Consider the following 16,656-nt stretch of genomic DNA (forward strand, 5'->3'; position numbering starts at 1 on the left):
CCACTAGCCAATGGGATCCTGCCCATGCTGGTTCTTATACCTGCCTCTTTGCTCCAAAACCACACACATTCCCTGAGATCTACTCAGGCTTGCACAGAGGGGGAGCAGAGAGAGGAAGAGTTTGCATCAAGAGCCGGATTATGTCTCTCTCTCTCTCACATACACAGGAAGCCCTGCTCTACCTTTGCAGGGAAAGAGACCCTTTTCATAAACGAGCTGAAGGCACCCATTCACAGCCACGGGGAGCTATATATACCTAGACGGGCAGAGCAACCCTAGAGATATTTCCCTCTCCAAAAAATAAAAGAGAAACGCACACAGCTCCACTCTGCGAAAATCTGAGGCTTTCCCCTCCTGCTCTCCAAAGATCTAGATCGCTATTTTCTTGCAACTATCACCCCTTTCAAAAAGAACAAAAACAAAAATCACCACCCCTGGCAGAAGCCTGCTGCTTCTGCAAAAATAAAATAAAACCCATCAAATGATTTGATTCTCCAAGTTACAAATATATCTATCTATCCCCAGCAACAAAATTAAATCGGGGGGCATTATTTCGTTATTATTTAACTCACCACCACCACCCCCCAAAAGAAAAACCCACCCTCAGTATAAAAGAAGAGCTGCTCCGCTCTCTGTCCTAGACTCCTAACCAAACCTCGAGCCTTTGCTCAGGGGAAGACGGTGCCTTTTCTTGCAGCTTTATGAATGAAACTGACAGACAGCTCGGAGTCAAGTTCCTGCAGTGAAACTAACAAGCTGGTAAATTTCATCGGTGCGGGTTGGTTGGGGGGAGGATTTTAGTACAGGGCGGGGGGGGGAGGCGGGTGGAAAAAAAGGAAGTTCTAATGTCCCGATTGTCTTGTCTTGTGTGTGAGTGTGTGTTGGTTGAAGCGGCAGGGTCGGTGTGTTTTGAAGGCAACAGTACAAACTTAGTCTACCCTGGGAAGCTGGTCGATTCTCCCCGGTGAAAAGTGTACGGCCCTTCTCCTTTTCCTTTCTTTAAATCCCCTCTTGTCTGGGTGGAAGTAAACAGACCGTCCGCATGTTCATTTCCTAAGCGAGTCTAAAGCAACAGCAGCGGCAGCAAGCGGGAGAGAGAAAAGCAGCAACTTTGACTTTACTGGGCTGGGGTGATTTGATTCTTGGTCGAGGACAGGGCAAGAAGCGTGTGTGTGTGTGTGCAAATGGAAAAGCGCAGATTTTGGAAAATGTCATGGAGTAAGTGAAAAGAGTTTTTACTGCAACATGTAAAATAAACTATTTAAGGGGGAGGGGGGGGGAAGAGCAGCTCTTCAGTCCATACCCAATTGGCTTTTTGAAACTGCAGATCCTTTGAGACAGACAGTGAGAGAGAGAGAGAGAGAGAGAGAGACAGAGAGAGGCAAAAAAAAAAAAAAACAACCCTGAATTTGTAACGAAAACACATTGCATCCAGGGAAGGTTGACAGAATAAACCTCTTGTGGAGCTGAGCTGCCCTGAAATATACAAGCAAAAATACCCAGCAGCACTCCTGTTTGCCTAAACGTAATTGCTAAGTGAAAATATTTCCAACTTTTTTTAAAAAAAAATGTGACTTTCTGATTTGTTTGCTTGCTTAAAAAAAGCTTTTTTTTTTCAACCCCCCCCCCCAACCTAAAAGATAAAATTACTAGATCTAAAAATAAAGCAGTGGTTAACAGCTCCCCCCACCCACTTCTCTCTCTCTTGCTGTGTGTTTGCCTTTGACAAAGAAATTATTTGAACTTCCCTCTGCCTCATAAAAAGGAAGCAGAATAGCAGTTTTGACATATGGATGTGATTTTTCTGCTCTGAGACAGATGCACACACAAAACAAACAGCACCAGGAACTGCTGCTCTGACTGAACTGGGTGTTGGTGCTCCCTTCACATGGACTTTTTCCCTACATTTCTGAAACTGCAGAGATTTCCAGCCATGAGAAAGCGAAGCAAAGGACTGGGGTTTCTTGTCATGTGCCTCTCTGGCTAAAACTGTGGAAACAAACAAGCAAATAAAAAAAAACAAACTGGGAAGTCAAGAAAAAGAAAAGAAAAAAAATCATCTACGACTGGATCACTGGAAGATCCTTCGTCCTTCTACTTCCCTTAGAGATCGTGGATGCTGCAATAAGTCTCTTGGATATGGGATCATATTTGGTTTATCACAGCCTGGGTTTGATCCTCTGCTGCTCGGTGTTGAGTTCTGTCTATGCTCTGGTAAGTTGCTAAATCTTTCTCCGGCACATTCTCGAGCAATTGTTTCCTTTAGCTGAGGCTGTTTCCTTGATGAGTAATTTACTGTATCAGGATTTAGAAACAGCAAAGCGCTGGCTTTTTAGACGAATGGTTGATTTTGCTGGCAGATCTTTTGCACTGAGTCCTTGCTGCTGTTAGTCCGAAAGCGGCTACGCCAGATGAAATTAAAATGACTGTACTTTCGGAAGAATTTTCATTACCCATTTCCAAATTACTTTGACACTGATTTGAGCCAGCTACTGGAAATAATTTCTAGGATCAGCCCCACTCCACCCACTACCGAAAAGCATCCTATTAATGGGGACAAAATGTTTGTCCACTGTTCCAGATTACAATGTTAGTCTTAATTTAATCATGTTCAAGCTTAATTTCAGCGAACAGTTGCTTTCTGCTCTGGGAGTGACTGTACAGTAGAATACTGGATCCGCTTTGCAGTCCAAAACGTCAGCGCATGGATGGCACATGGTTTATACTCAGGGGAATGAAAGTAGTATTAACCCTATATCATCTAAGAGTGTGTTTCATCTGTGAGTGTGTACACATATAATATAGAGCGATTTTGTATGGTGAGACGGCTCTTACATGAGGAGCTAATCTCTATAAAGACAACTATCTTCCTGAGTGGAACAAAAAGGTTTATGTCTCAGGGTGGTACAGCCAAAGGCGACTTGCTCTGCTCATCCTTATGGACGAAGATAAATGTCACAAGGCATCAGGTTTTGTACATCAAAAACCACACTGTGTGCTCCGTCAGCCACTAGATACAAGGCTGTTACATGCGTCTTCCTCGCCCTGGCGTTGTTATTGCTGATCATGTTTGATGCTGGGCAAATGGGTAAGGAGGTCTGGGGTGACTGCCTACGGTCATGTCCGCTTTAGATGCAGACAATGAACATTGCTTAGAATGGGATTTAGTCCCCTGGCCCTCACTCAAAAAAAATGCCTGTTGAAATTCACTGGGGAGTTTTGCCTGTGTTAAGGACTTGGACCCATTGCTCGGGGGTGCGGCAGAAGGTTCTGCATAACGTAGCTTTATATTTTGTTGGTGTGTTGTGTTGTTGGTGTGTTGCCCATGCAATGGCTGTGAGTGAAACAAGAAAAACCAACCAGCACCACAGACATTCAGACTATCCCTAGACTCGCCCATCTCTGCCTCTTGAGGGATAGGAACTTAGCCGTATTTGAAAGAAAATCAGTGCACCATTGCAGAGATGTGCCAGCCGTGGGCCAGTGGCTGTAGAATGCGTGGGATTGAAACGGCTGATGTCTGATCATGTTTCTTCTCCCCGGGTCCATAGATGCTGGAACTAGGGGTGCACTGCACCCCCTGACTTGAAGTGGTTTCCATCATATACAGGGTTTACAGTGGCACCCCCACTATAAAAATTGTTCCAGCACCCCTGCCTGGGTCTGATGTTGAACAGACCAAAAGCCAGCATTGTCTGTGACTTCCAGCCCACTTGGGGTTATATGATTATAGTTAAATATGTGCCACCTGCTAACATCACATTTCTCAGACCTGCTCCAATAGAAGTCAACAGCAAAACTCCCATTGACTTCAATAGGGGCCCCCGGCGGGTGTTGATGGGGTATGGTGACTTGAATCTGCTACATCTGTGTTGCCACAAATGCTGGGAGCGAGCATGGGCAGGAAGATATGCTGTGCTGGCCATTTCAAGCCTCCCCTGCTCCCCACCACACTGACACACACTGATTCTGCTACCCATGTGCTGCAAAAGCCTTGTGATCACAGGGTTAACGAGCAAACAGGCTGTCTGAGTTCTTGTGGCTTTTTAATGGCTATTTTACCAGTGAATTATTCATTGACAGAGACCGGAGCTAGAGAGAAACCCCAGCAAACAGACAACTTCAGTTCATATACTCTGGGATTAACTCTGCAGCATTGCCCAGAGACGGAGATTCTGGCATGGGACTCTTGTTGATTGTGCTGGTACTCAAAGTTTGATTCTGCTCACGTGCTGGTATATATCAAGAATAAGTCCACTGAAGTAAACGGAGACACTTGCGTAAGTGCAAGAGACATCAGATCCGCTGTCCTTTCAGGGGGATCTGCACTCTCGCTGGCTCTTAGCATTGTCACCGTTCACTCTAGTTGCATGCAGAGGGCCAGATTCACTGCTGTGTTACTCCAGTGTCACTCTGGTGTAATTCCATTCATTTCAATCAGGCGCATGCGGAGCTGCAGGTTCAAAACACCTCAGCTGCTCTTAAAACACTTCAGCAAAGACAGCTAAGAAAGTTGCCTGAGGGACTTCAAAACTGCCTTATAATCCATTGACTGGGAAGAAATTCTTTATTCCTCTCACCTCCTACTTAGGAGGAACACAGGGGTTATGATCCTGAGTGTTAAAAGCATGTCGTGTTGCTGAACTGCAACCTGCAACACAGAGCCGAACTTTATCTCTGTCGGGGGCCCAATTTTTAACCTACTCTGAAAACGAACATGAACAGTGCTGTGTGGTATTAGCAGCTTGCATTGACAGAGTGTCTTTCATTGCTCCAACACGGCAGTGATAGGGGCCATATATGTAGCTAGATAGAAGCTAAAGGATTCCAATATGTTTAATAGACTATTCTCAGGCAGGAATCACTGAAACGCAGCCACCTCTGGGGTGTCTGGCAGTGATCACACGGCATAACAGCAACGGATTCGGGGCAAGAGATATTTTGGCCACAGACTCTGGGACAGATCTTTGCTAAAAGTGGCATGTGACCTTTAATGTCCATGCCCAGCAGATGGGACCTTGGTTAACAGACTCCCAGCCAGCGAACTCGGTTTATCAGTTTCCAAAGGACAAGGGGCTACACTGAACGCCCAGGATTTGAAGCTGTGGCTCTGGAGAATCCAGGGACTACGTTCTGATCACTTTGACTTCACTGGGATTTATCCCATGGAAGCTGAGATCAGTGCATGGCCCCAGGTATTTTAAACCAGATGCTTAGATCGCTAACCCATCCCCTGAAACTTTGAGTTAGACCAGTCATTCTCAAACTGTGGGTCGGGACCCCAAAGTGGATTGCGACACCATTTTAATGGGGTCATCAGGGCTGGTGTTAGACTTGCTGGGACCTAGGACAGAAGCCGAAGCTGGAGCCCCACTGAAGCCCTTGGGCTTTGGCTTTGGTGTGTTCCCTGCCTGGGGCAGCGGAGCTTGGGTGGGATCAGGCTTCAGTCCCCCCTCCTGGGGTCGTGTAGTAATTTTTGTTCTCAAAAAGGGGTCCCAGTGCAATGAAGTTTGAGAGCCCCTGAGTTAGACCATTAAAGAGTGAATGCAGGGGAGATCGAAATTAGGGCTGTAAAGGGCTATACAGTATGTTCTTCAGCACCTACATGTGACGGGCAACGTCTTGGCTGCCTGAACTGCTTTTCAATTAGCTTTAACGTTGTATACGGATAGGATCTTTCAGCCTCAATTGCAAGGCAATGGCATGAAATCTAGCGTGCGGTGTAAGGTAAGAGACAGGGCTCTCAGGGTTAAATACTCCTCTCTCATTATCCTGCTGCAACTCCACTGCGCCTGATTCTCCACTTATTGACATAGGTGTCTATCAGGAGTAACCCTGCAATGGAGTTGCAGCAGTGTAAAACGGATGCAGGTGACATCAGAATCAGGCCTGGTGACTTTAATGAGGTGGCGGGACCATCAGAGGTCTGGATTCTAATCTTTTACTGTCTGTGCAAAATAAGGCTTTTCGGGTGGAATTCTGCTCTTGGTCCCACTGGCATAAACCCAGAGAAACTGCACTGTTGTCAGTGGAGTTATTCCTGATTTACGCCCGTGCAGATAAGACCAGGAGTTGGCCCTTGTGCTGGGTTCATACAGGCTGCTGCGTTTGTGCCTGCATGGTGGAGATAAAGTTTATGAACTTTGCGGGACGGTCATACGTCTCCATATGGAGGGAGACGGTTTGGTCTGAGCTGCAAAGTCCTGAAAATAAGGGGTTTGTAATAGAAACGTTGCATGCACCAGAACTGCTGTGTGAGGGATGTCACTGACTAGAGCACAGGACAGGTGGAGACCTCAAACACTACACTTTAATCCTAAAGGGGAGTTTTAAACAACCCGCGAGAAGACTTCCCCAAAAACCACCACAATAAAAAAAGCCCAGGGATTTTTTCCAACTGTTTCCCCTTCTCTCTCTTTTAACCTGGATGCTTTAAGTGCATTTATCATCAGAAGAGATGCTCTGTCAAAAACCACTGTTGCTGCATTCCACATTTATAATCTCTCGCCTGGCTGCATGGCAGAGCAGCTCAATCGTTTTTGTAACTGTCAGCACCAGGGTCCCTGAGATTGGAAAATCTCGTCATGCTCTTTGGGCCGCTTGTGTTGTCAGCATCGCTAAAAAATCAGAAGTAAAAGTTGACAATTTAGCTGAGGTGCCAGGCAGGACAGACTCTTGTCCTGCCATAGCTTTTTTTATTTTAGGGTGCTTCATGATTTGCAGGAGTTTCTGGACCAGATTCCCAGACGATAGACACCAGCGGGGAATCTGTCCGTTTGTGCACAGATCAGCTAGGACTCAGTGTATCTAGGGCAGACTGATTTAAGGAGGTGTTGTTTTTACCTCTTTGCTTTTCTGATTCGAGCCATGTCTTTGTGGAATTTGGCAACGGGAAAGGCTAAATTACTTAAATTACAAGGTCTCTGGGCAAGGACTCTCTTTTTGTTCTGGGTTTGTACAGGGCCTAGCGTAATGGATTCCTGGTCTAAGACTGTGGAACCTAGGCATTATGGTAATGCCAATAGTAATCACAGAGTTGACTGATTGCCTTCTTCCTTAAATAATTTACAGCTAGAAGGAACGGATCATCATATTCCGTCCCCATACACTGTCCAAAAAATCACATCTAGAGAAGCTGTAATGCTCAGCTGTCCAACTTCATTAAAAAGGCATAAGTGCGTAAAGTGCGTAAAACAATGTCTGAAATGTTCTCTTTTTTTCACACTTGGGAGACCGCTGACCCAACCATAGTATATTTATGAAAGATAAAAATTTTGTTATTGTACTTTGGGATTAACAGATATCCCTGAACTATAAATACTGAACCACAAAATACAAAGCAAACAAGCCTCGGCGCTAGACTATTGTGCAGGGTGTGACTTACAAGCCAAGACGTTCCGAGTTCCCATGGCAAATCCAACCTGAACAAGCTACATTTGGCCTATGTGTTGCTGCCCTTAAAGCGAGAAGAGTGCAAGGGATAAATGATTGTGTGACGAGGATGTCGAGCTACAAACGAGTGCTGGGCGTGAGCTGTTACACAGAGATCTGCACATTTCACACCCACCCTTCCCCAACCGACAGATCAGGGCTTTGTTGTTGGTTTTTGACTCGCCACAGCAATAACATCCGGTGGCAATGTGCTTTGAGAGATCAACATTGTTGTTTATGCTGTGGTGGTTTCAAGAAGCCCCGGTCAAAGCTTAGGACCCCCAGTGTGCTCAGAGCTGCACACACAACCAAAACAAAGCCTGCCACTGCCCAGAGATGCCAATTCTCCAAACTTTGTCACAAGCCTTGTGATATTTGATGTTTTTCTTAAATGTCTGGCTCCTGGAGTACTGACTCTCCGCTTTCATTTAAAAAAAAAGTTTCTGACCCTGGTGGTTGAGGAGAAAAGCTGGAATTAGCAACCCCCAACAGCACATAAAAGAACCCCAGATGTCTTATTCTTCAAAAATCTCGTGATTTTTAAGCTGATCTCCCATGGTGGGGGACCTGACTTGTGATTTTTGGACCCTCCATGTTGGCAACGCTGATTAAAAGTACTACACTATTGCACTCCACTGTGGCCTGGGTTATGCAGAGGTCAGAAGATGATCCTAATGGTACCGTCTGGCTTCCAAATCTTATCTCAAAATCCTAGTCCCATTGAAGTCAGTGGCAAAGCAACTTCTGACTTCAGTGGAATCAGGATTTGACCCTATGAATTAACACAGGAGCTTGGGACTATTATTAATGAATTGTACAGTCTGATTTTAGAGAAAACTTAGTCCTGCCTTGGGTGCAGGGGACTGGACTAGATGACTTCTCGAGGTCCCTTCCAGTCCTATGATTCTCCGATTTTACGTCTCCAACAGAGGCAAATTTAAAGCTGCCCCTTGTAAGCATGTGTCCTTATTAAGAGGCCACGTCTACACCTCAGAGACGGTACCAGCAAAGCTACAGCCGCATGGCACCCTAGTGTAGACACACTCAGCATAGTTACGTCCACACTGCGGGGCATAGTGTGGCATAGCTCTGTCACTAACGGGTGGGATTTTTTTCACAATCCTGACCGATTTAGCTATGTCGGTATAAAATTTAAGTGTAGATCAGGCCTGACTCTCCTCTCACGTAGGGCTGGTCTACATTAGAGAATTAGATTGACCCATCTACATCGCTCGGAGGGGTGTGTGTGAAAAATCCACACCCCCTGAGCTACATAGTTAAGCCAACCTAAATCCCTGTGTAGACAGTGGTAGGTGGAGGGAAGAATTCTTCTGTCAGTTTAGCTACCATCTCTCAGGGAGGTGGATTAACTACAGTGATGGGCGAACCCCTCCCGCAGAGTATTTATCTACTCTGTCGACTATGTAGTTTCCTCATCCCCACTAGTACCGGGAAGCCTTTTGCACTCTTATCCCTCTGCCCTGCACTTACCCTCTGAAATGGACACGATCAAAAAGAGAAAAACCCAGAGATCTCCATTTTGGATAGGCTGCTTCTCTGCATAGGCAGAAAGGTTTCTGTATCCACTCAAATCGTGACAGGGGTGAAACTGGGTCCCTTTGTGCGACTGCAATGCAAATAATAAATAGGAGGAATAATAATCACAAAACCTAGATAGGTTCATTAGGGCAAGTGAAGTATTAAGGAAACAATTCACCAGGATCAATCAAAACCCTATTTAAAAATGTTCAGAGCAGGGAAGAAGGAATTCCCTCCTGAAACACTTAATATCGTCTTGTTTACTGGAACACAACTCATCCTCAGCAATTTGGATGCTTCAGGCTGGAATATTCAAGACCATGAGCCGGCTCTTGAGAGCTATTATAATAAAGACTTACTTTTATGTTGCAACTTCCATCAAAGACACCAAGCAGCAAATGAATGAATCCTCGGCTGATGTGCAGCCACCTCTGGGGCGGAACGTGGCAGTTCTTGAGCAATGCACAGTAACACCTACTAAAAGGCAGCAAGCGAAGATGAATCTTTTATCCAGTTGAGCCTACAGGCAGGGTTTAGCTAGCAGAATGGAAATCACGGAATACAATTTGGGCAGAATACTATATGGGGCCGGTGACGGATGACAGCAATGCCCCACGTTCTGCTCTCAGACCCACTTGGTCATCACCACTGCTATCCTTGAGGACACGCAGGTGTAACTAAAGGCAGAATTTAACTCAGCCTCTCAATTGCTCTGCTAGGGAATAGGAATTCGTATTTATCTTGCATACACGTAATCCGAGCCCTTTCTTTTCAAGTCATTGCAAAGGCTCCACTTAACTTCAACGGACTTTGCATCAGGCCTTATATATACTAAGGGGGTAGGCCTTAGCATATTTTGGTTTGGGGGTGCTTTAATTTCCGGGTACCTATTCGAGGCCTCTTAAAGGGCCTGATTTCCAGGAGGTGAGTTTTCTGAAGGTCAGGATCCTCTCAAAGTTTCTCCGACCGGGCTCCCAAAATCACTAGCCCCTTTTGAAAATTCAGGCCTTAAACATTGCTAAAGATCTTCAGAATCAGTGGGCTGTTGGTAAGAGAATAAATTAAGCTAAACTCGTCAGGGCAGAGGCTGTCTTTGTTCTGTATTTACACAGCACCCAGCACAATGGGACCCTGGTTTGTGATTGGTGCGACCACAATACGAATAATAAATACTAACTACATCTAGCTTAAGGCTGAAGCATGCTGTTTTACAGCTAACTTATACATTCTAAGCAGCGTCCTTCTACGCTCCTGGGACAGCCAGGTGGTAGGTCAGAGATTCCACCCTATGTTTCCTGCACGGCAGGGGTACTGCATGCTAGTAATGGTCCTGGAGCCAGCCCGCCTTTATTCCTCTATCAGAAAATATAAGGAGAAAGCCCTTGTGAGATTTCACTGCTGGAAACTGACAACAGTTCATTCCTTTTAGATTTCCCGACAGCAGCATCACAGAATTTATTTCTCCACAGATTTCTTTGTATTGATGCCCCCCATAATGCATCTGGGTTGCTCCTCCTTCAAACACTTTGCTTCCCTCTCGTACACACCCACTGGGTGAGATCCTCAGCACATGTAAATCAGCAAAGCTCTGTTGGAGTTTGATGGCAGGGTGCTGATTTACACCAGCTGAGGATCTGGCCCGACATACACACACACACAGACACACTCACTCATTGGCCTTCACACTTCTACCCTCTCACACAGATACGGACATTCTCACCTGCACACAGACCTCACCGACTTATGCTAACTAGACATAAACGGGGTCTAAAGAGATTTGAGCTTGTCCATGTAGGGATTTGCACTAGTTTAACTACATTGATTTAAAAATCAATTTGATTTTAAACTGGTGCCAGCTTCACGTGTATCTGAGGGCTCTCGCTTTTGCATGCTCACATACATTCAGGTGCCAGTTTTCAAAGCCAGGTCCCAGGGGCACACTTATATTTCTCACACACACACACACACACTGTCATGCTCACACACGTTTTCACATCCAAACCTAGCACAGACGCTGCCCACCGTGTGCTCAGGAACAACACCGAGACACTCGCACATGTCACCGCCAACATGGGACAGGGAATCTAGCGTAGACTGTGGAAAGGATTAGAGGGAGGCTATTCACCAACATCTCTTTAACTTCCCATGTCTCTTAACAGCCCTTCTTGTGGATAACTAGCCTCTGAAGTCCAAGTTAGGTGTCCCGGGATGTCTTGATCATGATGGGGAAGGGGAATAACTATGGTGAACACAAATGCACAGATATGGACACAGAACGACTAGGTCACACGTGGGTGTAAATAACACGGTGATGGGCACGGATAGAGATGAGAAGGGGCGTTCTGCACCAGGGTCAGATTGGGGCTCGGGAACTAGAGGTCCGTGCCTAGAGTGTGTAGGGAAAGGACAGAACTGAGAGGAAAGGCATTCCACGTTGAAGCGTAGGCACTATGGGGTGGGTGCATAAGTTCCTGGCTTCTGGAGTCCCGTGACGAGGTCAGAATCTCAGCGTTCATACCTTTCTAGCCCTCATGGTCCCACCGCAAACTTGAAAACGTGACCTGAGTGCAACGGACCCGGTGACGTCTGCCGGAGGGTGTGTCTGGGCCACAGTCAGCGGCGAGATTGCCGCACGTCTGGGCATACCTCAGCTGGCTTTGATCTAGCTCGCTCTGATAACAAGAGCAGTGAAGCCGCAGCAGCAACGAGGCACGGCACGGGCTGTACCAATCCACCCCAGACTCGGTGCATGCTCGAGCAGCTAGAGCAGGCTGCTGCAGCTACACCGCGATGGCTAAGGGAGCTCGCTGGAGCAAAGCTAGCTTGGGGGGTGCCGACGCATGCTGCAGCCACACCTCTGACTGCCGTGTAGACGCAACCTGAGTCTGCAGAGAGCCTGAAACAACAGCTCTGAGAGGGGAAATTGGCCAGTTTGTCATAGTGGGATGTCTTCATCTTCTTGGGGACCCTGACCTCTTCCAGACCTCACCAGCTCCCTCATTCCCATGCAGGGGGCCAGCAGAGAACAATGGGCAGCTTGCCTCGGGAGATCTCAAAGCACTTATCAGCCAAAGCAGTGTGGGCGTGGCAGTGCGAATGGCAGCTCGGGCTAGCCGGCTGAGTACAATCCCACCACTCCCCTGGGTTAGCCTGAGCCACTCTGACGATGCTATTTTTAGGTTTCAGAGTAGCAGCCGTGTTAGCCTGTATCCACAAAAAGAACAGGAGGTCTTGTGGCACCTTAGAGACTAACCAATTTATTTGAGCATAAGCTTTCGTGAGCTACAGCGGATGCATCCGATGAAGTGAGCTGTAGCTCACGAAAGCTTATGCTCAAATAAATTGGTTAGTCTCTAAGGTGCCACAAGTACTCCTTTTCTTTTTGATGCTATTTTTAGGTGCTAGTTTGAGCAGAGCTAGCGCATGTATGTCTGCCCGAGTTGGGAAATACGCCCCTGGCTACTGTTGGGATGTACCCAGACTCACAGGGTGGCGAAGTGACTTGCGGAAGATCACAGCTGGGAACAGAAGTTCTTTTTCAAGGCTCCCGGTCCAGTACCTGATCCACTGGCTTCTGGTCCTGAAAATCCCCACTGACTGAGGGGCCTGTGCAGTGTGTTTGTTCCATGTCTGGGCACTAACACACACACACACACACAAGAGCAAAGGAGAAATTGACCATAAACTGACCTCTCTAGTTTCACCTTCTAAGCTGATTGAAATGCAGAATCAAACAGCGGATAATGCCCAAGCTGCATTTGATTGTTTAAATGCTTTCCATTGTAATGATCTCTGGTGTCAGTAGCATACCAGGTAAGGCCAGCTCTTTAATACCCGATTTGTATCTGAAAATCACCCATAGATGAATCAGTGTTTGTGAAACAGGTTAAAGATGTGAATTGCTAAGTCAGCGCTAAGCAGTATCTTTAACTTGCCAGAAGGCTTTTCCCATGGATGTCCTGGTATTGTAACTTATCCGGGTTCCTTGATGTTATCTTAACCCCTTTTCACACACACCCTACTAATCATGTATTTAAATTCTCTCTCTCCATACACGCTATCTATCTATGTTTTTAACTGTAGGTTTGAGGAATGAAAACAAGCTAAACATCATCCATTTAAGGGCCTGTTCCAAAGTTCATTGGAGTCCACAGAAAAGCTTCTGTCGCCTTCACTGGCCTCTGGATCAGAGCCTAAATATCTGTATGTCGGCATAGATTGGTTAGGTGCACACACAATCCAGCCCAGGCAAGGCGGGTATTTGTAAGGACCGGCCCCAGGCAGTAGGTGTGAGAACTCAGTATCTTGGGAGAACAGTGAGGCACAAATGGACGATACTTCAGTTTAGCTAGCCAAGGCTGATGGGTGAGAGCGGGGAACTGGGAAGCAGGTAATCTATTTCCAACTCTGCCACTGACTTGCTTTGTGACCTCAGGCGAGTCACTTAACCTCTATCTCTCTGCCTCAACATCTCCATCTGTGAAATGGGCATGACAATCGTGTTCTGACAGCTCCTCACACTGAGGCTTAATTAATAAACTTTCCAAAAGGGCCATGGGATCCTCCAATGAATGGCACCCTGAATGTGCAAAGCATGATGATTCCAAAGCATCAGTTACGGGGGTTAGAAGGAAGAGAATGGAAAACGCCTTGAGTTACAGCAATCAGGATGCTCTGGCACATGAATTCCCACCTCTGCGCATTAAGTCATGGAGCTATGACAGTGATGCTTATGGTATAAATGGTTAGATAGATAGCTCGATTGGAGATAGGCCTAACCCAAACCCCAGCATTCACCGTGGCAAGTTTTGGGGTTCGGAAACTGAACCCAGATTCCAGCTTGGTCCATCTCTCCTAAGGAAACCCAGGACTGCTGGTTTCAAAGTACTTTGCAAAACCATCGGCCACACCAGCCTTCTGAGCCAACGCAAAGCTTTTTGGGATCTCCTGGCACATGCATATCCACTCCGCATATCACAGTGCTGTCCTTCATGTAATTACCTGCCTTCGCCATTCGTGAGCACACCACAGGGCTGATTCCTACCCCAAAGCCATCGGAATCCATCAGTGACTTCCTACCCTGCCTCACCCTCTGGGCCAGACATTAATGACCCTCCCGATAGTGAAAGGAGGAAAAAAAACCCAGAAGATCCACAATGGGCCAGATCCAAAGCCCAGGGAAGTCAATGGAACAACTTCAGTGGGCTTCCGATTTGTTCCCAATATCCTGCCTCCTCTTGCGCACAATCCCCTGCTTCCTCCATCGATACCCAGCTCCTTCCTTTGATATGAGGGACAAAATCCCCTTTGTTTTGTAGGAAGGTGATTGCTAGACTCAAAGTGGCTTTGGATCCTGGCTCTGGACAGCCAGCCCCATAGGTGCTGACTCTGTGGGTGCTCCTGGGCTGGAGCACCCACGGGGAAAAAATGAGTGCTCAGCATCCACCAGCAGCCCCGCAGCTCAGCTCCTTCCCTGCCCCCCAAGTGCCTCCCGCCTGCCGCAGATAGGCTGTTCAGTATCGTGCAGGAGGTGCTGGGGAGGAGAGGGTGCACTAGGGGGAGGGGTTGGGAAGAGGTGGGGCATTAGGGTTGCCAGTTTTGGTTGGACTCATTCCTAGAGGTTTCGTCATATGACATAAGCTTTAATTAAAGATTGATCTTTAATTCTGGAGACTCCAGGACAGTCCTGGATGGTTGGCAACCCTTTGGGGCAGGGGTCGGATGAGGGTGGGGCCTTGGGGGAAGGGGTGGTGTGGGGGCAGGGCCTGGGGCGGAGCAGGGGTCAAGCATCCCTGGGGAAATGAGGATGCTGGTGCCTGTGGCCAGACCCCTCGCACCTCTACAATGAAAATGAATGTCTTGTTTGTCCTAGCAGGGCTTTAAGAGCGGGATCGATAGAACCACATTGCCCAGCAGATCTATGCCATGGTTAGCAATCGGAGAGGCTGCTCAATGCAATAACAAGACAGCACAGAAGAGGGGGATGATAAAAGTTGGGCGTTCTAAGAGACGCTCAGAGGACACAATCAGGGCAATCGATGTTGCCTGCTTATCAAGAGCTCTCAGATTACCAAGACTGTTCGCCTCTGGAGAACTGATTTCTCCCAGACTTCCTTTGAGCTGCACGTTCTGCCGTCGTTCCCCGGGTTGTGTGCGTTTGGCTCGCTGGTTCTAAAATGGCTGCTCTGCGGCAGGATGGTTAGCTCCGAAGGCTGCTTTCCTGGGGCGGGGTGGGGGGGTGTCTTTGGACAAGTCACTTAAACCTCTCTGAGTGTAAAGTGGGTGCAAGGATGCCTGTGGATGGATCATTTGTGGGGAATGAAGCCAGGGCCTCTGGGTCCAGGGACAGAGCCTCTGCTTTAGCTTGAGGTAAATCACCAAGTCCTGATTCATAAATCGGTATCTGTGATCTAACCCCTAGAGGGAAACAAAGCACCTCACTGTATTCGCATATGTTGCACGGGCTTATTAATAGATAGGGGGTTACCCAATTCGTGGTTCTTTTTGGTCAATAAAATTTTTTAAATCGTAAATTTCATGATTTCAGACATTTCAATCTGAAATTTCATGGTGTCGTAACAGTAGCAGCCCTGACCCAAAAGGGAGTCGGGGTGTCGGGAGGTTTGCGAGGTTATTGTCGGGAGGGTTGTGGAATTGCCACCCTTCCTTCTGCGCTGCTGCTGGGGGCGGCGCTGCCTTCAGAGCTGAGCAGCTGGAGAGCAGCGGCTGCTGGCCGGGAGCCCAGCTCTGAAGGCAGAGCTTCTGCAGCGCGGAAGGAAGGGTGGCCTGGGATGGGATTGCAACCGTACGTCTGTGCTGATGCCTTCAGAGCTGGGCCCTCGGCCAGCAGCCGCCGCTCTCGCCTCACTTAAAAACTACTTGCTAACACAATCAGACATAAAAACAGTAAAGTGTCACTGCACGCTGTTACTGAAAAATTGCTGATTTTCTCACTCTTAACATGATTTATTTTATAATTCTAATTGGCACATAAATATTGCCCTTACGTTTCAGTGCATAGAGCGGTATAAACAAGTCACTGTCTGCATGACATTTTAGTGGAGATGAATTAATGTGCCCCTTGGAAGACCTCCGCGTACCCCTGGTTGAGAACCACTGGTATAGGGTAAAACTGCACAAAAGACCAGATTTCTCGGGGGAGACCAGATTTCGTGGTCTGTGACATGTTTTTCATGGCCACGAATTTGGTAGGGCCCTATTAATAGTTAGCACACGGGATGTGTGAGGCTTAAGTCAATTAATGTTCACAAAGTGCTTGGAGAGCATCAATTGAAAAGGGCTTCAAAAGGGCAGAGTTATTATTATACTCCCTGGGGCGCTCTGGGAACCTTTGCAGGTTATCTTGGTCCGCCTCAAGAATGCCTCTGCTTGCTTTCCCATGGCAGGTGTTGAGTCGTCTGATCTTGGGACAATCCAATCTCTTGTCCTAGGACTTGTCGACGTGGAGAGTTACTGTGCTAGCTGTGGGCTTTCGCGATACTGTAGCAGTGTCCTTATGGTGAGTTAGGGGATGTCTACACCACAGCCCTAAGTCGATCAGTGTTTGGTCAACTTACAGCCACTGCAGTAATTACTGCGGTGGCTGATGTCCACCCTATCCTCTTTCTGTCCGTGGTGCGCGTCCTCACTGAAGAGAGGCAGTGTGGGGGGCTGAAAGCCAGGGCT

The 16,656-nt window shown here is 47.3% G+C and overlaps 1 protein-coding gene across 4 annotated transcripts in view; it reads left to right on the forward strand.

Annotated features, from left to right (window-relative positions):
• Window positions 1-40: 40 nt before the first annotated feature.
• PTH1R (parathyroid hormone 1 receptor) overlaps window positions 41-16,656 on the forward strand; it is a 186,551-nt gene continuing 169,935 nt past the window's right edge. Inside the window, exons 1-2 of one of the 4 annotated variants that reach the window (XM_048837359.2) lie at window positions 43-759; window positions 1,819-2,214. In XM_048837359.2, the coding sequence (XP_048693316.1) occupies window positions 2,140-2,214 (75 nt within the window). In that variant the 5' untranslated portion in view covers window positions 43-759; window positions 1,819-2,139. Of the gene's footprint in view, window positions 760-826; window positions 2,215-16,656 lie in introns of those variants that run through there. The other 3 variants (XM_048837361.2, XM_048837362.2, XM_048837360.2) reach the window with 3 other exon arrangements.

This window comes from Caretta caretta, chromosome 2, assembly GCF_965140235.1.
Source record: "Caretta caretta isolate rCarCar2 chromosome 2, rCarCar1.hap1, whole genome shotgun sequence".
Lineage (NCBI taxonomy): Eukaryota > Metazoa > Chordata > Testudines > Cheloniidae > Caretta > Caretta caretta.